Source organism: Oncorhynchus masou, chromosome 30 (assembly GCF_036934945.1).
Source record: "Oncorhynchus masou masou isolate Uvic2021 chromosome 30, UVic_Omas_1.1, whole genome shotgun sequence".
NCBI lineage: Eukaryota > Metazoa > Chordata > Actinopteri > Salmoniformes > Salmonidae > Oncorhynchus > Oncorhynchus masou.
In genome coordinates this window covers 29,390,036-29,415,406 of record NC_088241.1, presented here as the reverse complement: position 1 = coordinate 29,415,406, position 25,371 = coordinate 29,390,036, and the positions used below count along the sequence as shown (strand labels likewise).

The 25,371-nt window shown below is 42.0% G+C and overlaps 1 protein-coding gene across 1 annotated transcript; it reads right to left on the bottom strand.

Annotated features, from left to right (window-relative positions):
• Positions 1-1,448: 1,448 nt before the first annotated feature.
• LOC135522492 (failed axon connections homolog) lies at positions 1,449-25,047 on the bottom strand. Its single transcript, XM_064948792.1, has 6 exons — positions 24,561-25,047; positions 17,465-17,600; positions 17,030-17,226; positions 10,894-11,111; positions 5,788-5,904; positions 1,449-5,295 (listed from the first exon to the last, which is right to left on the bottom strand). Exons 1-6 carry the CDS (start codon positions 24,818-24,820, stop codon positions 4,943-4,945), a joined length of 1,281 nt encoding a protein of 426 aa, XP_064804864.1. The 5' UTR covers positions 24,821-25,047; the 3' UTR covers positions 1,449-4,942.
• Positions 25,048-25,371: the final 324 nt, after the last annotated feature.

Genomic DNA, 25,371 nt, shown 5'->3' with positions numbered 1-25,371 from the left:
GGCAGAGGAGGGCTGATTCTGGAGGATGACCAGCTGGCCCGGAGGCCATAGTGGCCCTTGTCCCCCAGACAGACAGTGGAAGGCAGATGGATGGGTCACTGCCACTGCCAGAGGGCCAAGGGAAGGGCCAGCCAAAACCATCAAACCACACACATTCATACTCACAGTGGAACAGATCAATATGCTTGAATATGTTGATATACAGTGAATTTAGCCATGGCTAGTGAAATGTACAGACAGAAAACTTACTTAAAAAGCATCATAAAATCTCATAACATATGTATCATATATTAGAACTTGAATTCACCCACATTACGATTCAAGCACAAATTGTGCAACTCACTCCTTACAAACACTTTTTGAAACCGACACATTTTTTTCCCTGTAATACTAACATACCACTAACTTCTCATACTTCTTGTGTATGGGCCTATTCTTAAATATACTGAGCTAACAATCTCAGATTCATTCTCTAGTCGTGAATTCACATTCATGGTATACCAACTAGATGTTTTGTTGTTGTTGTTGTTGTAAATATAATAGTTGGAGTTAATCTGTTAAAGTTTGTTAGTGTAACTCTATGAGAGTGTAGTGTGTGGATTGGTTTGAGAGAGCGTACAGTACTGTATGATGGCTGTAATGGTGGTGTCTGAGGTTGAGGACGCCACCAGCTCCCCTCAGTCAGTCCAGAGCCACAGATGCTCCAGTGTTTGTGTGTTGACTCAGTGTAATTTGTTTGCTCTAATTTGTTTTGGTGTGCCAGGGGAGTTCCCTTTTTAATTTTCCTCTCTGTGTTTATCCCTCTTTGTGGAGTGCTGATCTGTTAAGCGTGAGAAAGAGAGGGAGAGGGCTAAGGAGTGAGAGAGTGAGAAAAAGAAAGAGAGGGGGCACAGAGAAAGAAAGAGGCAGTGAGAGAGGTGGGATGTTTCAGAACAGGAAAAAAAAAGGAGCTGTGCAGATTGTTTTAAGCTCCGTGTGTTCCTTTGGGCCCAAAGGCCTCGCTCGCAGCCTGCACCTGCTCCATCCCTGGGGATCCTGGTTCCTGATCCGTGGCCCTCTCTCCCCCAGCCCAGCACCACCACACTGCCCCCTCTCCCCAGCCTCCTCTCCTCCTCCTCTACCCCCTCCTTGCCTCCAGCTCCTGGCAGAGCCTTAATCAGCCCGCCTCCGCGCCTGGATGCCTGCCACCCGTTAGCCTGATTGAAAACACTGTGGCTCACATGCTAAACACACACAGACCCAAGCACACACAATAAATGCAGAGTAATAATATAGGGTACTAATATGTAGAATACTAATATATGCACACAAGCAAATAATGTTAGAGGTGAAAATAATTGGGAAATTAATTATTCTAAATACTGAATGCGCAAATGTAGCACATTTACAGTATAAAATACCAACCTTCAGACACACAGTAACACAACTCATACACAGATCCTTTTTTTTATGTCACAGCTATTGTTTAATGAAATCATTGAGAGTAATCAGTCATACAGCCACCTCACCTACGGGTTATCATAATTGGACATTCATAGGTAGTTTGTCAGTATGTTACAGTGAATTTATGAGTTTATCACACTTATGTACATTTCCCTGTAATGTAATGTTTCCACTAACAGGACATACACTGTTCTAATATAGCTTGACAAAGTAGTCGCCCTGATACAATGAGTTATCCATATGTAGCATGGTAAAAACGCATCCCATAATATAACGCAGGTTGACGTTTTTTGGGGATGAATCGTGTTCTGGAGGCAGCTCTGCCCCCATATGATACCGCCTCCTCTGCTGTTCTCTCATTGCAGGTCTGATCTGCCCATACTTCTAAAATAAATAATTTCAACAATAAGACAATGCAATTCAATCAAACACCCTCAAAGATATTTGCTCAATTACAGACACAAAAAGTCTAATTAAAAGACACTTAAAGGACAGATGACAAAATGTTTCGACAGATCCGTGTCTTGGTCCCCATTGTTTTGCAATTTTATGTTTCATCATTGGGAGGTAGGGTGAGTATAATCATAGCAGATTGACATTTTACTATTTTATTTGGTCTTTTGTTCATGTGCCTTTGCAAACAACTATTTACTTTGATATTGCAACTTTGCGAATAAACATGATCTTCTCTCAAGGTCATCCTGATACACCTATCAATAGTTCAACTTGAATGCCTAGCTACCACACAGACATCCAGTGACCTGTGCCATTTATGTACATGTCTCATTCCATTCATTTGGCCCCATCATCTTATCACGACAATCCCCAGCGTCCTAGGTGCATTAGTTTTGCCCATTTTAAACAACATGCAACAAAAATCTCTCCGTGAGAGCAATAAAGATACAAACGATAAAACATCGCAAACTTAAGTTAATCACAAATAAAAACAAAGTGCTGGCACTGTTTTCAAATAAGTTGTGAGTTACTGAGTAAAGAAAGCAAAAATCAATCTGCATTCACGATTCAAATTCAACCCCTCTTTTCATAACTTCTGTGCACTAAGGCTTATATTATACCTGGTAATGTAGTCATATTACAACCCACTTCCAGTCTCTTTCTCTCAGACCCACGCACACACGCACACACACACACACACACACACACACACACACACACACACACACACACACACACACACACACACACACACACACACACACACACACACACACACACACACACACACACACACACACGCGTGTAAAGGGATAACACTACTTGCTACAAACGGGCCTTTCCATTCTGTTTCAGCAACTTTCTGTATTCGTATGGTGTTACGGGGCAGCCGGGGCGGCAGGGTAGCCTAGTGGTTAGAGCGTTGGACTAGTAACCGGAAGGTTGCGAGTTCAAACCCCCGAGCTGACAAGGTACAAATCTGTCGTTCTGCCCCTGAACAGGCAGTTAACCCACTGTTCCCAGGCCATCATTGAAAATAAGAATGTGTTCTTAACTGACTTGCCTGGTTAAATAAAGGTAAAATTAAAAAAATACTGAAGTGAAAACGAATGCATTGTATTATTGTTATTATTTCATTAAACAATGCAGCTGTTTTATCTCAATATCAAATAATCTCTGTGTAATATTTATGTACCTTACTGTGACTGTTTTCAATTAAAATGGTCAAAAAGAAAGAAAAACAGCTTCTTAGCAAAGAGCAAATTCTCAAGCAAAAATGTAGCTAGGACTGTCTGGGAGTGGTCTGGGTGAGGGTGGGGAAAACTGAAAACTAAGCTGTTATTGGCACAGGTTTGGAACTCTATTTTTAATTGTCTATTCTTATTGGTCTGATGTCACCAGGCAGGCCAAAACTCCATCCCACCAAAACAGACTGAAAAGCGCTGTCTTTTCAAACAGCTCTTACACTAAAAGGGCATTATCATAATTTTCACAATATCATTCCAAACCCATAGTGTGGAAATGTATATAAAACACAGGAATATCACGCTTTGACTTCATTGGGCCTTTAACATTCCAAGTGGCAGAAACCGACAGGACTCGAGACCATAGAGCTAAATAGACAGCAGGATGAATGTATAGATACAGCACCCTCTAGTGGTGAGATACAAGAGTCGGCTCTACTCCGACAAGAATGTTCCATCTCCAGTTCCTTTTGCGTATCCCAATCTCCTTTACTAGAGTGAAGTTAGACACAGAGTTGATGGAAAGGCCAGTGATTATGGCTGATGCTTTCTTTCTTTGGCCGCCTCTCCTTCCAGTTCTCTACTGCCAATGACTGGAACGAACTACAAAAAGCACTGAAACTGGAAACACTTATCTCCCTCACTAGCTTTAAGCACCAACTGTCAGAGCAGCTCACAGATTACTGCACCTGTACATAGCCCAACTATAATTTAGCCCAAACAACTACCTCTTTCCCTACTGTATTTAATTAATTAATTAATTTTGCTCCTTTGCACCCCATTATTTGTATTTCTACTTTGCACATTCTTCCATTGCAAATCTACCATTCCAGTGTTTTACTTGCTATATTGTATTTACTTTGCCACCATGGCCTTTTTTGCCTTTACCTCCCTTATCTCACCTCATTTGCTCACATCGTATATAGACTTGTTTATACTGTATTATTGACTGTATGTTTGTTTTACTCCATGTGTAACTCTGTCGTTGTATGTGTCGAACTGCTTTGCTTTATCCTGGCCAGGTCGCAATTGTAAATGAGAACTTGTTTTCTCAACTTGCCTACCTGGTTAAATAAAGGTGAAATAAATAAATAAATAAAAATGCTCAGCAGCAAGCCACAAACCATAGGACTACTGGTAGAATAGCCCACCGTTAGTAAGACACAGACTAGAGCAGCCACCCAAGTCAAAGACTCTTTATATATCACTCTTTACAATGTGTCAAAATGACTGACCTCAGTTTTCTCTAAAAAATCCAGTGTTTTCATGTTTCTGCTACCATCATCATCGTCGTCTCTCTTTCACTAGCTACATTTCTAAAGAAACAGCCATGTTGCCTGTATTCCATGAACAGACACTCCACTAACTGGTTCAACCAACAATCTCTCTCATGACGTTTTACACTAGCCTTGTAGCCTTGGACAACTGACACAAATAAGGCAATGTCTGTGATAGTGCCATATTGGCAATGTCACAATCACTCGGGGGTGAGGAAATCACATTGTAACACGGGGTTCGATTTATACGCTCTGCATACAAATACTCGGTTTTGTCGGAGCGCACTGATATTATATTGTTAGGATATAGTCTTCAGTCATCATGGAATATAACTGCGCCTCCATGTGTGAGCACAGATCTCTGGAAGAGAGGGAGGGGCAGCAGGAGAAGTGAGAACTGTGCCTCTCTGTTCCGCAGCTCTATGATGCCAATCCAGATAGCAGCGCCCTGACTAGTTTGGAGTTCCCGGGCCATCTGACTGCCTCAGCCAAACCCACCCCACCTGCCTTGGTAAGGATGGGTCAAGGGTTGGGAGGTTTGGGACTGGAAGGGGCAGGATTAGGAGGGTCAGGACTAGGAGGGTCACACTTAAGCTGCGGCCCATTGTCCGAGCCCGTGCCCACGTCCGAGTCGAACAGCGAGTGGTCCGTATCGGGGGAGTGAGTGTGTGAGTGTGTGTGTTTGTCAGAGGCTTCACTCTCCTCCATGGTGTCTGTCTGGGAGAACAGGCCAAAGTCCATCAGGCCTGTAGAAGAGCCCTCGCTGCTGTCAGTGTCTGCTCCGTCATAGTACACGTCCTCTATGTCCACGAACCACTCAGGCCAGAACTTTCTCCGCATGCGCTCACAGAACATGGCCAGGTTGATGAGCTCGCCTAAACCACAGTGGGCAGGGGATAGAGGAAGCACAGGTTCCAACGTCAGTACTCAAGGAAAAATGTACATCAGTGTCAGAGCGTCCTCTGATTTCATACTCAGACTTTGATTGTCAGATTTTGTACAGTACGAAAAATGAAAAGAGACTGGTCTTTTGTCTCTGATTGTCTGTGTTCTCTAAAGACTGAAACCATGATTAGTAAATGTGCAACAAAACTGCACATTACAGTCTTTCACTGTCATCTAGTGGAAGAAGTAGGCAAGTACACCTGGGAAAAAAATGAGGCCATTGCATCCTATTCCACACATGCCTTTAAATCTATAGAACAATACATTAGGTACATAATTTGTTATACAATCTTGATAACAACATAATAACACAATAATAGCAGAATCACAAGTCACACTTTTAAAATCAACCAATTATGATACTTTGGTTGTTGTGAGTATGAGTAAAACATTTCAACCAGAGACTGAGAGATTGAACTGACCTTTGATGAGCTGTTCAGGACGTGTGCCGGGTAGTGTCCACATAGCCTGGGCCAGGTGACCAAACACAGCAGCATCTACTGTCGACATCTTAGGCCCCATGAAGTACTTCTTATCTCCTGCAGAACAGATGAACAGCTGGGGTCGGTAACAGATATCAACCAACTATCAGTCAAGAGAACATCGTAAGAAAGGCCCGCTGAGTGCCTCAGACTTTTCACGGAGCAGCTTGTAAAATCACAAGCAAAACAGCGAAAGCAACTTTGTATTTAAGTGGGATCGAGTATTTTGCAACTCATGATTACATATTCGGTCGTCGTGGGAAAGACAACTGGTTGCTGTTCAGAGTTAACTTGGATACTAAGGAGATCCTGAGGGAAATCGACAAGTATCAACAGCTTTATGCTCTGGAGGAACAACATACTCCATCGTGGAAAGATCTGGCTAACTCACAAAATAGCTCTAACCAAACAAAAAAAGAGGATGATTTACTTACCGTTTAAGTAGAGGATAGTGCTCTTGCTGGAATCCGTGCAACACTTCAATATAATTGAGAACATCATCAGAAATCACGCGATATGAATCAGCAGGGCTGTGTGGGAGTTCGGAGTTTAGCCAGAGTGAAATTCTCACACTCCAAGGAGAGAACAAGGCACTCACAGCCAAGGTAACCTTCGATTCCAACATGGATTGTCTACTCAGGGAAAACAGGGTGATGAGGGAGTCACTACTATACGTACAAAGCCGTAGCGTGCATGAAAATCTAATATTTTCTGGGATTCCTTAGGACGCATCCAATAAACCAGAGGGGGTGATCAGAGAGTTCATGCCATCTGCCTTGAAACTTCCTCTCTAGAGACTGTAAAGAAGGTGGCATTCCACCGAGTGCACAGACTTGGAGCGACGAGATCAAGAGCCCCCGACCTATCATCGCAAAGTTTGAACACTGCCAATGAAAGGAGCTGATCGAAAGCAGGGGAAGTGAGCTTAAAGGGACGAAATTCGGTCTCAGTGACCAATTTCCCCGGGAGGCAAACGAACGCCGCAAGAGGCTGTATCCTGTACAGAGCAGAGGCGGGAGAGGGGTAAGCGTGTCTCTCATTTTGGACAAACTCTTTATAGATGGACAGTTCTTCCAAGACAGCTTCATAACACCATGGCTGTACTAAATTCTACGGGGACGTCAGGTTACGAAAAAAAAGTATGGGACTAAAAAAATATCTGAACCCTGCGAAGTTGATATGAACCCACACGCAATCAATTACATGCTCGCTTACACATACGGACTTATACATACACACACACTTCATCTCTCTCTCTTCTCCCCTCTCAATTGTTGAGACCTTTTATTTGTTTATCTAGCTTTTATATGTCTTTGTCTACATATGTATCTATGTTTACAATAAGCAAGGGGAAGATATCAGAATAGGGACATTGGGGAATAATAAAATATTGTACAGGATACATTTGTACTGTAGTGAAGCTGTCTATCTTTAATTTCACCTTTATTTTACTAGGCAAGTCAGTTAAGAACAAATTCTTATTTTCAATGACGGCCTAGGAACAGTGGGGTAACTGCCTTGTTCAGAACGACATATTTGTACCTTGTCAGCTCAGGGATTCGAAACTTTTGGTTACTAGCCCAATGCTCTCACCACTAGGCTATCCTGCTGCCCTCTATGGTAATGCAAGGTTGTTAAGGAATTTTTTATCAATAATGACTAATTATGTATACATTTCAATCAGGACTGACTAATCAGAATACTATTATGTTGCTGTATAGATATATGAGTTTTCTTTTAATCCTAGTACTGAATATAATGTGTGTAAATATAATCAAGAATTAGAGCAATGACTGTCTGTTCCTTGGTAGAAATGAATGAACTTATCGCCAGACTGGCTAGAATGCTTATCTACACAGGCAGACCTTGGTTCGGGTCATAAATTATCTAAATTAGGGGAGACGATGTGGGAAGGCTTGAGAACTATACAGCCTTTGTACCAGGGTGAAGAAGAGACGGGACAGTTCGAAAACTAATGACTTCATTTTCAGTTTATAACCTGTGGTAAACTGTATCATGTTCAGTGCTCTCGAGAATAAACGCTGCTGATTGATTTTGAGACTGGTCTCTGTCCATTTTATGCAAATAAGAGCCTTACAAATTCTTAGGAATTGACAGAGTGTTTAATTTTAATTGGGTATTAAAACATGTAGGAATTTAATTCCTGTAACAAAGGTCTCTTTCATGATCATGTGAAATGTCAATTGCAGTGGAAATGCTGGGATGTGTTATTCAATGACAATTATGTAAAAAGGTACTTATAATGCAACTATGATGGTGATAGGATAGGTATTACACGTAATCATCCTGAATATTAATGCTATTCTCACTTCATGTTACACACAGACACTCAACCATGCAAATTGTCTGGGTTATTATTTATTTGGACATAACACATTATAGTCTTACTCTTATCCAGACATCATACATACTCTCACTACATCACATCCCATATCAAATCCAAGTGTATTTGTCACACTCGCCGAATACAACAGGTGTACTAGACCTTACAGCGAAATGTTTACTTACACGCCCGTATTAACCAACGATGCAGTTTAAGAAAATACCAACAACAAAAAAGTTTAAGAAAAACAGATATTTAAAGAGCAATAGCGGGGCTATATTCAGGGGCTACCGGTACAGAGTCAACATGTCAATGTGCGGGGGGCACTGGTGTAGAGGTAATTAAGATAATTATGTACATGCAGGTCAGGGCTGTTTAAAATACTCTTGGACCTAGACTTGGCGCTCCGGTACCGCTTGCTGTGCGGTAGCAGAGAGAACAGTCTATGACTAGGGTGGCTGGAGTCTTTGACGATTTTTAGGGCCTTCCTCTGACACCGCCTGGTATAGAGGTCCTGGATGGCAGGAAGCTTGGCCCCGGTGATGTACTGGGCCGTACGCACTACCCTTTGTAGTTTCTTGCGGTCGAGGCCGAGCAGGCTCAATTCAAGATTTACAACCAATTGATTACAGCATTACCCCAAAAATGGAAGAAGCAGGTGGCAGCGGGAGGAGGTAGGGAACTGGTCTGTCTGCCCAATATAAAGGATCAAAACTGGAGGAGGAATAAAAATAGCATAAAAGGAGAGTATACCAGTTTCATTTGACAACCAGGATGTTGACAGCTGTGCCATACAGATTGCAAAATAGTATATGGTGCATAGAATTCCGAAGAAGGTGGCCAGCAGAGATAGGTGGGATGGGCTGAGGGAAGCTGAGGGTTGGGATGTGGAATTGGAGACAAGTGGGAGTGGAGTTGTTGGGCGAGGGATAGAATGACGGTCAAAGAGAAAAGTAAAATAAAGTTAAAATAAAAAATAACAAAAAGTATGTTTGAATGACACTGAGGGGCAGTGTTTTTACAGTGTAAAAAGTTTACAGTGTTTATCATATATGCATAGTCACTTTAACTATACATTCATGTACATACTACCTCAATTAGCCCGACTAACTGGTGCCCCCACACATTGGCTACCCGGACTATCTGCATTGTGTCCCGCCACCCACCACCCCCTCTTTTACGCTACTGCTACTCTCTGTTCATCATATATGCATAGTCATTTTAACCATATCTACATTTACATACTACCTCAATCAGCCCGACTAACCGGTGCCTGTATATTGCCTCGCTACTGTTATTTTTCACTGCCTTTTTACTGTTGTTTTTATTTCTTTGCTTATCTATTGTTCACCTAATACATATGTTTTACTTAAAAATCGCACTGTTGGTTAGGGCCTGTAAGTAAGCATTCTACACCTGTTGTATTCGGCACACATGACAAATAATTTGATTTGATGCCGTGCAGGTGTTTGTACACATGCAATATACACACTCACATTCAAATGCACACATGTGCACATACACACACGTAAATAGTGCCATACATGCACTCAAACATATTCAGTTGGCCTTGCTGTTATGATTTTTGTTGTCCTTGATGTCTTTTGTTTTTTTGCATTGTTGTCTTCCTTTGTCTTTCTCTATTTTCCTCTTTTGTTCATTTTGTTGGTGCATTGGGGGGGTGGGGAATGGAATTATTTTATAACTTTTTTTCTCAGGGGGGTACTTGGATGGTTGAGGGGCAGCTCTTGGGGAACTGTGGGGGGGGGGGGGGGCATTGACCCTGGTTGTTTCTGTGTGGCGCTCTGAATGGGAGGCTGTTTACATGACTAATGTGATGTAGTTGTTGAACGACTTCACTGCAAGTATATTGTATGTTTTAAATATTCAATAAGAAAATAAACTATCAACACCAACTATCAACACCAACCAACAACAACAACTACCATCATACCCACAGAGAAACACCCAGACAACCAGGAGAACAATTTGACGTTATAGTAGTTAAATTCAAAGCGTTAAAATAAATTCAGATTGCACATATTACACTATAGTATACAACCTTGCAAAGATTTTACGCCAAAATCAATAGACATTCTCTGCTCTTTTCCCTACTAAAATACATTTGAAACACATATTGTAGTTGGAAGCACAGTGCATATACAGTATCTCACCGCTAGAGTGGAAGAGGGTCAAATGGATGTGCATAAAATACATACCCCATGACAAAGTATATCTTACAGTGAACTTCAAATGACCCCGTGTTATAATCGATACCGGATCATTAGGAAGCCTTCCTTAACCCTTGTTCCTCATATCTCCATCATCAGTAGCCAAATCCTCAACACTCTGACAATACTGTGAGAGCATTAAGAAATTGGCCACGTCATCAGTTGTTCTTCAGTTGCCCCTAGTCTCTCCCTGAATCCCAAATCATCCCCTAGTCCCTACCACCTAGGCACTTGTGCAGATTTGAGAGGTTTGGATCACTGTAAGTAATATGGTTGTTGCTCCATTCTTCCCTCTGATAGGCCAGGTAGAATTGTTGCTATATTGCTTACACCTGTTCGATCCTCTCATAGAGAGAGCCTCATAGAGAGAGCCTAAGAGCCTAGGCCTAAGGGTAGTGTCTAAGGGCTGATTTGGGATTAACCCTCTGTCTACCCCTAACCTCCCACCCCCCTGTACCCCTCCATACATACCGAGCAGTTCGGCCAGCGTGCGCATGTCCTTCTCCATCAGCTTGTAGACTTCCTCCTTGGAGAACCGTCCGATGCCATGGCCGTACATCTCCCTTTGCACCATGCTGCTGTTCAGGTGGCCGAGGATCCACTTTAGCATGTCACTGAGAGGACCAGTGACTGGCAGCATCTTTTGGGTCTCCTCCAGGTTGTCTACCCACTGGCAATAGGCTATTGTCCTGTATAGAAACACAAATATACAGGTTATAGTACAGTCTTATATAGAAACACACAGATAGCGTGTCTACTGGCAGTAAGCTATTGTCTTGTATAGTTACACAAACATAATACAGGTTGTTAACCCAGTGGTAGTATAGTGTAATCATATGGAAACACATACACTGTGTGTACAAAACATTAGAATCACCTGCTCTTTCCATGACATAGACTGACCAGGTGAATCCAGGCTGGTTGATATGCACTGTGTTGTAGGCCTCTAGCAGCCCAGTAGGCATTAAAACAGGGTGGCAGGGAGACAGGAAGCAGAGAGAAAGTACAGAACAGGGAGAAAACCCTCCATCGGTTTCAATAACTGCTTTTATATTGCAGATATATATATACACACACACTACCGTTCAAAAGTTTGGGGTCACGTAGAAATGTCCTTGTTTTCCATGAAAACATACATGAAATGAGTTGCAAAATGAATAGGAAATATAGTCAAGACGTTGACAAGGTTATAAATAATGATTTTTCATTTGAACAATATTTGTGTCCTTTGCTTTGTCAAAGAATCCTCAATTTTCAGCAATTACAGCCTTGCAGACCTTTGGCATTCTAGTTGTCAATTTGTAGAGGTAATCTGAAGAGATTTAATCCCACAAATTGGATTGGCTTGATCGGCACTTCTTACATACCATACGGCTAAGCTGCTCCCACAACAGCTCAATAGGGTTGAGATTCGGTGATTGTGCTGGCCACTCCATTATAGACAGAATACCAGTTCTTGCATAGTTTTTGGAGCTGTGGTTTGGGTCATTGTCCTGTTGTAGGAGGAAATGAGCTCCAATTAAGCGCCATACAGGGTATGGCATGGAGTTGCAAAATGGAGTGATAGCCTTCCTTCTTCAAGATCCCTTTTACCCTGTACTAATACATTTTATTTCTCTATTTGGTTAGATCAGGGTGTGATGTGGGGTGGGAATTCTGTTTTCTTTTCTATGTTTCTTTATTTCTATGTTTTGGCCCGGTATGGTTCTCAATCATGGACAACTGTCTATTGTTGTCTCTGATTGGGAATCATACTTAGGTAGCCCTTTTTCCCCTCCTTCAGTGTGGGTAGTTAACAAAGTTAAGGGCACTTAGCCTTGTAAGCTTCGCGGTCGTTTTGTATTGTTTATTGTTGGCGAAATCATTCAAATAAAAAGGAATATGTACGCTCACCACACTGCACCTTGGTCCGCTTCTTACGACGTCCGTGACACACGTTACCACCACCACCACCAAAGCACCCCCAGACCATCACATTGCCTCCACCATGTTTGATAGATGGTGTCAAGCACAGAGTGTGCAAAGCTGTCATCAAGGCAAAGGGTGGCTATTTTGAAGAATCTCAAATATGTTTTGATTTCTTTAACACTTTTTGGGTTACTACATGATTCCATATGTGTTATTTCATAGTTTTGTTGTCTTCATTATTATCCTACAATGTAGAAAATAATACAAGTAAGAAAAACCCTTGATTGAGTAGGTGTGTCCAAACTGTTGACTGGTACTGTATATACATATACACATCTTTCTAAAATATATTTTCCACTAATCGTACCACCACTAATGAACAGCAACACTTAGGCTTCTAATTCCAGCTTAAACATACTATATACATTTTATGGACACAAACTATTTTGCAATAGTTCTCTTTTGTTTGCTTTCCTTCTGCTACCCTCAACCCCTCCCATCTATTTCTGAAGACCATCCAGCTTGATTTCTATTCGTCATATATTTTGTCATATATTTTTAACTATGCTGTTTAACAAAAGTTCTGAACCTACACAAATTTTTCAGACACAGTATATTTTACATTGGTTATCTTGTTGTTATTAGTCCCATCCTTCAGCTTCATTCAACTCCTCCCATCTATCTCTTAACACCATCTATATTGGATTTCTATTTGCCATATTTTTCAACTGGGCTGTGATGTTTCACAAAGTTATGAAACTTTCTATTCTCATAGTTGAGACAGATTTAGCAACATTTTTAATTTTTAATTTACAAAGTATTATTATATTATTAATCGATTTGATCGACTTTTCAAATCACCCAGTAGTGCTATCTGGAGAGTTAGCTCCAGGTAAACGTTTCAATTCTTCGGCCATTCCTGGATCTGTGACCAAAAATTAGCTACATCTGGACAAGTACCAAAATAAATTATCTAATGACTCTGCCACCTTGCAGCAAAATCTGCAGAGCTGGGAAGGTGGTATCACCCATATATATATATAACATTATATTGGTTGCAAGAATTTTGTATAATCATTTAAAATTGAACCATTTTATGTTTTGAATCCGGATTCGTCTTGCGTGTCAATTCATAAACCATGTGCAATGGAATCGCTACATCGAAAATCTCTTCCCAACTTTTGGGCTCCCGAGTGGCGCAGCGGTCTAAGGCACTGCAACTCAGTGTTAGAGGCGTCACTATATACCCTGGTTCAATTCCAGGATGTATCACAACCGGACGTGATTGGGAGTCCCATAGGGTGGCGCACAATTGGCCCAGCGTCGTCCGGGTTAGGGTTTGGCCAGTGTAGACCATCATTGTAAACTAAACTAGAATCTATTACAAACAGAGTGGACTAAGTTTTTTAGATTTGACCCTTTGCCAAAGTTTTAAAAAATGGCATTGTTTATAAGGAGTTCAAGTGCAAATTGAGTTATTGCACACTTGCACTTTACAGAGTAGGCGTTCCTTAACGGAAATATGCAAATACGTGCTATAACGCGCCAACAGGATCTCGGTATCTCGTGCTTGGATCTACCCCCTACTTGCTTGTTCTGCCCACTATGACTAATTTGTTCCAATTGGAAACGACAGGCTGTGGTCTATCTTGGGTTAGTTCCAAAAAACATCTTTGCTGCCACTGTATAATGTGTTTATTTTACCATACCATCTCCATCACCTGCTCCAACACTCTAAGACAATGAGATCAGAGACATTCTGAATTCATCTTTCACCTTCAGTTATATCAGGACAAAAGTAATGAATGTAATTGTGATAATTAACAGTCAGCTCTATAGTCAAAAAAAGATTGAGCTGTCGAGAAAAGGATCTGTGGGAAAATTTGCTTCAGAGGCTAAACCAGACAGACCTGAGATCAAATCATAATAACTATTTAAATGCTTTCAATACCATTAAACAGTGCCCTTAATTATAACAACTTGAGCTCTACACAATAGGAATGGAAGACCAATGACAATCTAAACCAAACATTGAATCTAATATACAGTACACGTACATTGTGACAAGCACAATCTCACATACCAGGGCCCAGATTCACAAAACACTTCTTACGCAAAAACATAAGAAGCTTCTTAAGAAAAAAAAAAAGTTCATAAGATAATTCGTAAGTGCAATTCCTCAACAATATCTTTAGATGTTTTGATTTTCTTGCGAACTTCTCAAATATCTTGATCTTGATTTGTTTGTTGCAAGGCAACCGATTTAGCTAGCTATCTAGCTAGTAATGGCAATCATGTTAACATATTTCCTACAGCGATTACAGTTCTAAGACATGTTCTTGGGTTTAAAATAATCAATAATGAAACTTTCAGATGAAGTTTGTGAGTGAATAAAACATGTTCAATTGCTTTCATGATCTTATTCTCTCACTGCCCTGAGTTTAAGACGAGGGTTGAGCTATAAGAAATAGCGCAAGAAATTTTCAACAAACTTTGAGGAATATCACCTTTGCTTAGCTTTCTTCATAAGTCCATAGCTAAGGACAAAATTGCAGTTGATAAGAAATGTCTTCTAAAGAAGGTTTTGTGAATCTGGGCCCTGAGGCATATCTCTGTCACAGAGCAAGCCTCCCTCTCCATGTTGTCATAGCAACATCAATCAATAATTTACCAGCCTGAAGAGCTGTATATGATCTCAGCATGCTGTAACCTATGCTGCTAACCTCAGCTGGCCAAACAGAGCAACAAGCAGCCCAATAGTCCTGCACAGCCATAAATAATGTAATCAATAGTAAACCTAGCCTGTGAGGGGGAGGGGGTAAGAGAGAGACTAGAGAAGGAGGTGATAAGGGAAAAAGAAGACAGGAGAAAAACCAGAGAGAAAAGAGAGAGCAAGAGAAAGGTAGTGGAAAAGAGAGTTATATGAATGACCCTTACTCTACAGAAACAAATGCTTTTAGATGTGTCATTCATCAGACTACCTCTCCCTGGGCCCCAACCAGGAAAGGACCAGGCTGCGTCCAAAATGGCACCCTATTCCTTACAAAGAAGTGCACTATATCAGGAATAGGGTGCCATTTGGGATGCAGTATCAGTGACTTCCCAGCAGAAGCCTCACCAGGACAGATGCCCGACAGTGACTCACCGATAATGTAGACTCCCAGGCATTTACTGTAAGTAAATCCGTAATGTAGCTGTGGATGGCCACTTGGGAAAACTATAGTGAGTGACCTTAGCCGGTTCCAATTCATTCCCAAACCTCCCCTTGGCACTAACCCTTCAATCTTTGCAGACCTTGAAGATGGAGGCAATATGGTGGGAACTTTACCACTACACTGCTTATACACTACATGACCAAAGTTCGTCAAACTTCTCATTCTAAAATCATGTGCATTAATGTGGAGTTGTTCCCTACTTTGCTGCTATAAAAGCCTTCACTCTTCTGCGAAGGCTTTCCACTAGATGTTGGAACATTGCTGCGGGGACTTGCCTCCATTCAGCAACAAGAGCATTAGTGAGGTCGGGCACTGATGTTGGGCGATTAGGTCTGGCTTGCAGTCAGCATTCCAATTCCTCTCGAAGGTGTTCGATGGGGTTGAGATCAGGGCTCTATGCAGGCCAGTCAAGTTCTTCCACACCGATCTCGGCAAACCGTTTTTGTATGGACCTCGCTTTGTGCATGGGGGCATTGTCATGCTGAAACAGGAAAGGGCCTTCCCCAAACTGTTGCCACAAAGTTGGAAGCACAGAATCGTCTAAATTGTCATTGTGTGCTGTAGCGTTAAGACTTCCCTTCACTGGAACTAAGCGGTCTAGTCCGAACTATGAAAAACAGCCCCAGACCATTATTCCTCTTCCACCAAACTTTACAGTTGGCAGTATGCACTGGGGCAGGTAGCATTCTCCTGGCATCCGCCAAACACAGACTTGTCTGTTGGATTGTCAGAAGGGTTAGGGTGATTCATCACTCTAGAGAACGCTTTCCCATTGCTCCAGAGTCCAATGGCTGCGAGCTTTACACCACACTTGCCGACGCTTAGCATTGCACATGTTGTTCTTAGGCTTGTGTGCGGCTGCTCGGCCATGGAAACCCTTTTCATGAAGCTTCTGACGAGCAGTTCTTGTGCTGACGTTGCTTTTAGAGGCAGTTTGGAACTCGGTAGGGAGTGTTGCAACCGAGGAAAGAACATTTTTACGCGCTTCTGCACTTGGTGGTCCCGTTCTGTGAGCTTGTGTGGTCTACCGCTTCGCGGCTGTGCCGTTGTTGTTTCTAGTTGTTTCCACTTCACAATAACAGCACTTACAGTTGACCGGGGCAGCTCTAGCAGGGCAGAAATTTGACAAACTGACTTGTTGGAAAGGTGGCATCCTATGACGGTGCCACGTTGAAATTCACTGAGCTCTTCAGTAAGGCCATTCTATTGCCACTAGTTCTCTATGGAGATTGCATGGCGGTGTGCTTGATTGTATACACCTGTCAGCAACGGGTATGGCTGAAATCCCTGAATCCACTCTTTTGAAGGGGTGTCCACATACTTTTGTATATATAGTGTACCTATCTAGACTCTTCGGACATGCTAACATCAAGGGTTCAGGGCCAAGGGGGAGGGTAGGGAGCAATTTGGGAATGGCTGTGACATATATGGAGTCACCAATGTAGCACTGGAGGACAAGGGGTTATATTAATTGACTGAGTCACCAGTAGAGGTGCTCCTCCACCATCTTGGTGACAGCCCGGGACACGGCTCTTTCCTGGGGACTGAGGTTCTTGTTGAGGTTGACGCCCAGGTTCTCTTCCAGGAAGTCAATGATGAACTCTGACCCCGACACCTGCTGCCAGTTATACTCAATCCATGGCATCTTACCCTGCGGAGAGAGCTTCCCATCAAAGTAGTTCTGCAAGGGGGAGAACAGAATGGGGTTCAGCACTGGGAAATTGACACACTCTAGTTGTTTCTGAATATGTAGGACTGGTTTCCCAGACTCAGATTAATCCCTGGACATAAAACAACATGCATAAAGAGAATTTCCATTTAAAGTGCTTTTTAGTCCAGGAATGTAAGCTTAATCTGTGTGCAGGAAACCAGTTCTACTTTTCAAGTTCTACTTTATCATACACAGGCTATTATTGTACCTGGTAGGGTAGGTCCACCATGCGTAGGTACGTCTCCATCTTGAGGCAGAATGGTGAGAGGCTGGGGACCCCCGTGTTTGGCCTGGAGAACTGATGGAGGATGATGGCATCTTTAGAGTCCAACTCCTGCTCCTTCCTAGAAAACACCCGGGGAGAAAAAGGCCAACTGAAAAGGTGTGCTATACTGAGGCAACAGCAAACTAGTACACAGGTGGGAGCCCCATGAGATAAAACAATTGTTTTCAAGTATTTTATCTCTGTGGCAGCCACTTTAAAAGTCATCAACATTTCTGTGACAACAGTACAGCTATTTCCAGGTCAGTTTGTGTTGTGAGAACAATATCATAACTCGCCCTGATTGGAGGAGATCAGAGAGGAGAAAGCAGGATTAGTTGCATCTCTGTTTCAGGCTCTTAGTAATCTCACTGGGAGGATAGGGTCTCACCTGGTGCCTATTATATAATGGTGACACAGCAGCGAGAGGAACTATTCTTCAATTCCCTGAGCTCTGTGTTACAGATGGAATTTCCATACAAGGACCGATGAGCACCAACATGTGAAGTTCATAGAACCATGTGAAATTGTTTGTCAAATGAAAGTGAAGACTCTATATTTTTGAGAAATTAAGGCATATATACAGTGGGGCAAAAAAGTATTTAGTCAGCCACCAATTGTGCAAGTTCTCCCACTTAAAAAGATGAGAGAGGCCTGTAATTGTCATCATAGGTACACTTCAACTATGACAGACAAAATGAGAAGAAAAAAAATCCAGAAAATCACATTGTAGAATTTTTAATGAATTTATTTGCAAATTATGGTGGAAAATAAGTATTTGGTCAATAACAAAGGTTTCTCAATACTTTGTTATATACCCTTTGTTGGAAATGACAGAGGTCAAATGTTTTCTGTAAGTCTTCACAAGGTTTTCACACACTGTTGCTGGTATTTTGGCCCATTCCTCCATGCAGATTTCCTCTAAAGCAGTGATGTTTTGGGGCTGTTGCTGGGCAACACGGACTTTCAACTCCCTCCAAAGATTGTCTATGGGGTTGAGATCTGGAGACTGGCTAGGCCACTCCAGGACCTTGAAATGCTTCTTACGAAGCCACTCCTTCATTGCCCGGGCGGTGTGTTTGGGATCATTGTCATGCTGAAAGACCCAGCCACATTTCATCTTCAATGCCCTTGCTGATGGAAGGAGGTTTTCACTCAAAATCTCACGATACATGGCCCCATTCATTCTTTCCTTTACACGGATCAGTCATCCTGGTCCCTTTGCAGAAAAACAGCCCCAAAGCATGATGTTTCCACCCCCATGCTTCACAGTAGGTATGGTGTTCTTTGGATGCAACTCAGCATTCTTTGTCCTCCAAACACGACGAGTTGGGTTTTTACCAAAAAGTTATAATTTGGTTTCATCTGACCACATGACATTCTCCCAATCTTCTTCTGGATCATCCATATGCTCTCTTGCAAACTTCAGACGGGCCTGGACATGTACTGGCTTAAGCAGGGGGACACGTCTGGCACTGCAGGATTTGAGTCCCTTTCGGCGTAGTGTGTTACTGATGGTAGGCTTTGTTACTTTGGTCCCAGCTCTCTGCAGGTCATTCACTAGGTCCCCCGTGTTGTTATATCAGTTTGACCCCACGGGGTGAGATCTTGCGTGGAGCTCCAGATCGAGGGAAATTATCAGTGGTCTTGTATGTCTCCCATTTCCTAATAATTGCTCCCACAGTTGATTTCTTCAAACCAAGCTGCTTACCTATTGTAGATTCAGTCGTCTTCCCAGCCTGGTGCAGGTCTACAATTTTGTTTCTGGTGTCCTTTGACAGCTCTTTGGTCTTGGCCATAGTGGAGTTTGGAGTGTGACTGTTTGAAGTTGTGGACAGGTGTCTTTTATACTGATAACAAGTTCAAATAGGTGCCATTAATACAGGTAACGAGTGGAGGACAGAGGAGCCTCTTAAAGAAGAAGTTACAGGTCTGTGAGAGCCAGAAATCTTGCTTGTTTGTAGGTGACCAAATACTTATTTTCCACCATAATTTGCAAATAAATTCATTTAAAAAATGATTTTCTGGATTTTTTTCTCATTTTGTCTGTCATAGTTGAAGTCTACCTATGATGGAAATTACAGGCCTCTTTCATATTTTTAAGTGGGAGAACTTGTACAATTGGTGGCTGACTAAATACTTTTTTGCCCCATTGTACATTCCGTTACCAAAAACCCACATATCTTTAAGATGTTTGCTAATTTCTCTCCATAATGAGGGAGGATAATGACATTTCACAGAAGTAAGAAGTATAGGTAGACCTACCAATTAGTTAGTGTTTTTACTGATATCAAGTTTGTCTATGAATTAAGTAATTTAAAACTCGTAATTCTGTTACCAAATCGGTAACGGAATTATTGCAAAATCAGTAACGGAATTACTGCAATTTAAATGGGAAATCATACTAGTCACACATCACACTTGGGTCACTTGCTACTGTCCTCCCTCCAACTGGCATACTGTTATGTTCAGCACATAACTGTGTTTCCCTTTCTGTTACCTGTTGGTCAAATCAGAGAGGAAGAGGTGAAGTCGAGAGGGTTTACTGCTGCCAAAATCTGTCCATGATACCGATAAGCAGACTGCCTGCCTTCCCGCCTTTGGGACAACAACTCCCATTGTTTGGGCGGAGACAAGACCATCTTATAGCATCTCAGGGCAAAGCAAGACTGTGAAAACAGTCTGGACAACACCTCCCTCTCTCTCTGCTGCTCTCTCTATTTTTTCTCTCTCCAGTTAATGTCACATCTCCTGGCTCTTACTGTAATAAGCATCCTCATTGAACGTTGAAAAGTAGTTGGAATTTGGTCATTCTGCCCTGGCTGGACCAAATCTGAACCAATCACAAATGTCTATGTTTCACAAGTTTGGGCAGCACAGTAGAGAACAATAGAGTACAGAATAGTACTGTAAAGAAAAGCGGAGTACTGTACTGTACAGTAGAGCACACAATTACTCTGCTGAACTCTACTGTAATGTGCTGTGCTCTACTATGATGCCCAAACATAGACGTCTATGATGGTTTCAGATTTGGTCTGGTCCGGACCAACCAAATGTGATCTTGTTTGGGGGTGGAGGTCAACACAATAATATTCAGTGTGTAGAATAATACCCAAATATGCAAAAGAAGGATGTTGCATATTTCTACATTTGTTTACCTATTCAGGATACAGCACCATGAAAATATGATATTCATATATCAATCACATTTATTTATGAAGCCCTTATAACATCAGCTGATGTCACAAAGTGCTATACAGAAACCCAGCGTAAAACCCCAAACAGCAAGCAAAGCAAATGTAGAAGCACGGTGGCTAGGAAAAACTCCCTAGAAAGGCAGGAACCTTGGAAGAAACCTAGAGAGGAACCAGGCTCTGAGGGGTGGCCAGTCCTCTTCTGGCTGTGCAGTGTGGATATTATAACAGTACATGGCCAAGATGTTCAAATGTTCACAGATGACCAGCAGGGTCAAATAATAATAATAATAATCACAGTGGTTGTAGAGGGTGCAACAGGCGAGCACCTCAGGAGTAAATGTTAGTAGGCTTTTCATAGCCGATCATTCAGAGTTAGAGACAGCCGGGGAGAGAGAGAGTCGAAAACAGCAGGTCCGAGACAAGGTAGCACTTCCGGTGAACAGGTTAGGGTTCCATAGCCGCAGGCAGAACAGTTGAAACTGGAGCAGCAGCACGGCCAGGTGGACTGGGGACAGCAAGGAGTCATCAGGCCATGTATATATATACATAATTATCCATTTTTGTATAGTACAGATCATGGACCCATGATGTAATTTAGTTACCGTTACTATATTACCAGTTGTAAATCCACTTCACCAACTGTAGTACAATAACAAACAAAGCAATTCTAACTCAAGGTGTCATGTCATAGCTGACACCCCATTATATCTGCAGAATTTTTAATATCTTAATTCTGAGTAGATATTTAACCGTTTTTGGAAAACATGGTCGCATTAAAAACTGAGGGAGCATATATCCCCAAATCGCAGACATGCTTTTAGCCCCACTTCCTCTTCCCCTCAGTGTCTTAAATGCAAAACTGATACAGGCACCCTAACACATTGTTTATGGTTATGTATCAAAATACAAAGATACTGGTCTGGTGTTCTGCAAGAAATTGAAAAGATCCTAGGGGTTGATCTAGAATTGGACCCAGTTTCTTTACTGTTGGGTCTCCCTAGTAGGCATGTTACTTCTGTGGGTAAAAGGAGGCTTTACAACATCCTTACCTTCGCAGCGAGGAAAAACATCCTTTTACAGTGGATTAGTGATAAGGTTCCTTCTATTATAGATTGGCATAAGATACTATTTGAATGGGTGCCTCTGGAATATCTGACATGTACATTGCATTCTAAAACAGACCAGTTCTACAAAAGTATGGGAACCTTATCTAAATTACCTAGAACCTGAGGTATCAGCTATTATGCTGCAAGGATTCTCTTAGAATGACGGGGATCTATGTATTTCAGAACTACACTGTACGTTCCATGTGTGGAACCTAACCTCTTGGTTTATACTGAGCTTTTTTGTTTAATTTCTGTTTGTAAGTTTGTTTAAAATGTATGTATTGAGAGACGCAATGATGGTGATGGGGTGAGAGAAGCACCGAGTGGGAAGAGGGAATGGGTGTACGTATGTATGGGTGTGTGTGTACCCTCTGGAGAGCCTTACGGTTGTGGGCGGAGCAGTTGTCGTACCAGTCGGTGATACAGCCCGCCAGGATGCTCTTGATTGTGCATCTGAAGAAGTTTGTGAGTGCTTTTGGTGACAAGCCGAATTTCTTCAGCCTCCTGAGGTTGAAGAGGCGCTGCTGCGCCTTCTTCACGATGCTGTCTGTGTGGGTGGACCAATTCAGATTGTCTGTGATGTGTATGCCGAGGAACTTAAAACTTACTACCCTCTCCACTACTGTTCCATCGATGTGGATAGGGGGGTGTTTCCTCTGCTGTTTCCTGAAGTCCACAATCATCTCCTTAGTTGCGCGTAGATATGTGTAAGTGGGTGCTGTTTTTCTTGTTTTTTTCTGTGTGCTTTGTCTCTATTGTTGTATCTCTTAATATGGGTGAAAATTGTGAAATTCCAATAAAAATACTGTTACAAAAACTGAGGGAGATTTTTATGTTACAAAACTTTGCATCTGCACAGTAAATGTGATTTTGTGAAATGTTCTGTGTAAATTGATCAAAGTTGTCTTTGTGCATAGAGTTGTATGGTTTGTTAAACTTCGAAATGAATGTTTTTGGTTGGCATACATTTTAAAATGACTTCTTTTCTAGAAGTCCAGGGCCTAGGCCAACTGCAAAATGGGTATTTATTTTTGGTGCAGGGAAGTCTTCCATGAAGTGTGTGTGTAATCTAAGTCAAAGCGTAATTCTGTTACCGTTGAATTGCCCTAGAACAACCTTGTCCCTTCACTATATTTAAGTCACCAGTCTAAACACTCATGCACACAAGTATACACAGATACAATACACAATTTCACAATAATGAAATGGTATAGTCCTCATCATATTACTGACTCCATGGTATTCAATGGGCCTACAGCAGGAAAAAGAAAACTCAGGGATTTGTCTGAACTTCTATTTCAATCCTCTACTACCCTTGAAATCAAGGCCTGGGAGGTTAATCATGCTTGTGAAAATCTGATAAGGGTCCTTGCATTTCCACCCCACAGTTTTTAATGGTGGGTGACTGACACTGACATATATTTTGGCTTTAATAATTAAACATAACCTACAGTACAGGGGCATGCTGCCTTGCAATTACTCTAGTTCATACCTAAATTAATGTAATGAATTATAGCCTACATATGTCCAAGAGAGCAGGAATGGACTCCATCCAAAGTCAGTTACATCAGCAGGCATTTCGTAACACCTTGAAATTCGACTTGAATTTATGGAAATAAATATGGCATGTATATAAATGATAGCCTACTTTGGCTAATCAAATGTATAGGCTAGGTTTTCGGTACAATGGTCTTGCGCAGGACAGTCTACGACAGAATAAACAACTCCCATTCCCACAAAATGTCGCTCTTCACACAACTGTGGTGTTGAAACCATCGAAACGACGCAGGCTACGTCGCAGTCCATTTTTCTATGGTGCGGAAATTCTGGACCGTGCAAAAGAAACACTATTGTATTCAGGGGTAGATACAGAGAGTTCCTTTGAGAATAATTACTCAAAGGGATGCCATAGAACACACATGCTGCAGGTTTACAGTCAAAATGTAGTTTTCTGTGGTAGAAGCATGATAATAGTAGGTTTATGCGACGTGATTCAGCAATGTTTCCAAATTAGGAAATGCAAAGCCAGTCCTGTGACAGATTATATGGAGCCACTGTTACAGAATGTACCGAAACGCCTAAATGCTTGAGATACGACTGTGTGGGGACAGGAGCGCCATTCATTAGGTTAACAATAGGCCTGGATTAATCTTCCTTCTCAAAGATTAAAACAGACGCATTTCATTCAACATTAGGCTACAAACGTCCGCTTTCACTAAACATAAATCTTAAAAGAGCTCACGTGAGAGGTTAGTAAAGGTAATTCTGACACCACTGCTGCAGTGCTAGAGAAATTCATATTTACGCTCAGGATATGGCATAAAACCTGACGCGTAATTTTCCACATTCCAATATTTTTGCATCTCCTGTCCTTGCCTCCTTGGGGGGGGGGGGGGGAACTATATCATCAAACAGCTGCACATTCTAGCCTACAGTGCAGGAAGGGATGATTCGAATATATGAACAAATGTAAACAAACGACAGCAATATTCTGTTTTTCAGAGATGTCAAGAGCAGCTGTTTAGAAGTGACAGCAAGTGCGCACCCCCAGGAAACACACTCTCAGCCCATCCCCGAGGGTATGAATTATTTTATAAAGTTAGATCATTATTGTGAATATAGTAGTTTAAGCCTACGCAAACACAGCCTAAGCACCACACAAATGCACACATTTGATCATGTGAACCAATACCCTTGCAGATTGTGTCATTGGAGCATATTTTTGCCGTTGTAGCCTACCTGATGGCGAGCAGCTCGTGTAATAGATAGGCAGCAGCAGCGAGGAGGGCACCGCCGGTGATATAGATGGTTTTCTTCCACCAGGAATCCGACCCCAATCCCGACATGGTCCAACCGTAGTCCTGTTGTAAAGGGATTGCGACGATATAGCCATATAGAGAGTGAGGCTCGTCGGAGCCACATATCCCCAAGGGCAGGCTGTGATTCCGCCCGAGTTCAACCACACACGGTCGGGACGAGGCGAAACCAGACCCCCACATACTCTATCAATCGCCGCGTGGCACCTGCGTTCTCTCGCAAACCACTCTCGGCTTCATCAATATGTCACAGCAGTCCTATGTTGCATGGCGATATGCTATCTGCCAAACATTAGAAATATACATATTCCGGCCTGATGGTGCCCGCACCCCAGGCTCGGCATCCTCCGCCAGCCTTCGGAGCCTTTGTCTGTTCCAATGGAAACTAGTGGCAAACTGTGGGTACCTCCCAAACATCTGAGCCTCATGACAACAAAACCACCACACAAGTTGATGGGGATAGGTTGGGTTTATGCGGTTTTTGATTTGAAATCATTAACAAAAAAAATAAGGCTTTAATATAGGGCAATAGGCCAGGCCTTATATCATGATTATAAAGACATATGTAAAATACATTGTATTTACATTGATTTCGAAATGCAAATTAAATGGTTTAAGCAATTGTGTTGTTTTCTTGGAGCAATGTTACATGGGCAATTTCACTATTCATTGTCACTAAGTCCTGCAATATCTCCATAGCAACATTTAGGCTTAGTGTTGAGCCATTATTGAAT

Coding starts and splice junctions, on each gene's coding strand:
- LOC135522492 (XM_064948792.1), bottom strand. CDS start 24,820: ATGTGGGGGTCTGGTTTCGCCTCGTCCCGACCGTGTGTGGTTGAACTC. Junction 11,112..17,029: donor GTGGAGGAGCACCTCTACTG/GTGACTCAGTCA, acceptor GTTTCTATACAG/GACAATAGCCTATTGCCAGT. Junction 5,905..10,893: donor CACGCTGGCCGAACTGCTCG/GTATGTATGGAG, acceptor TCTGTTCTGCAG/GAGATAAGAAGTACTTCATG.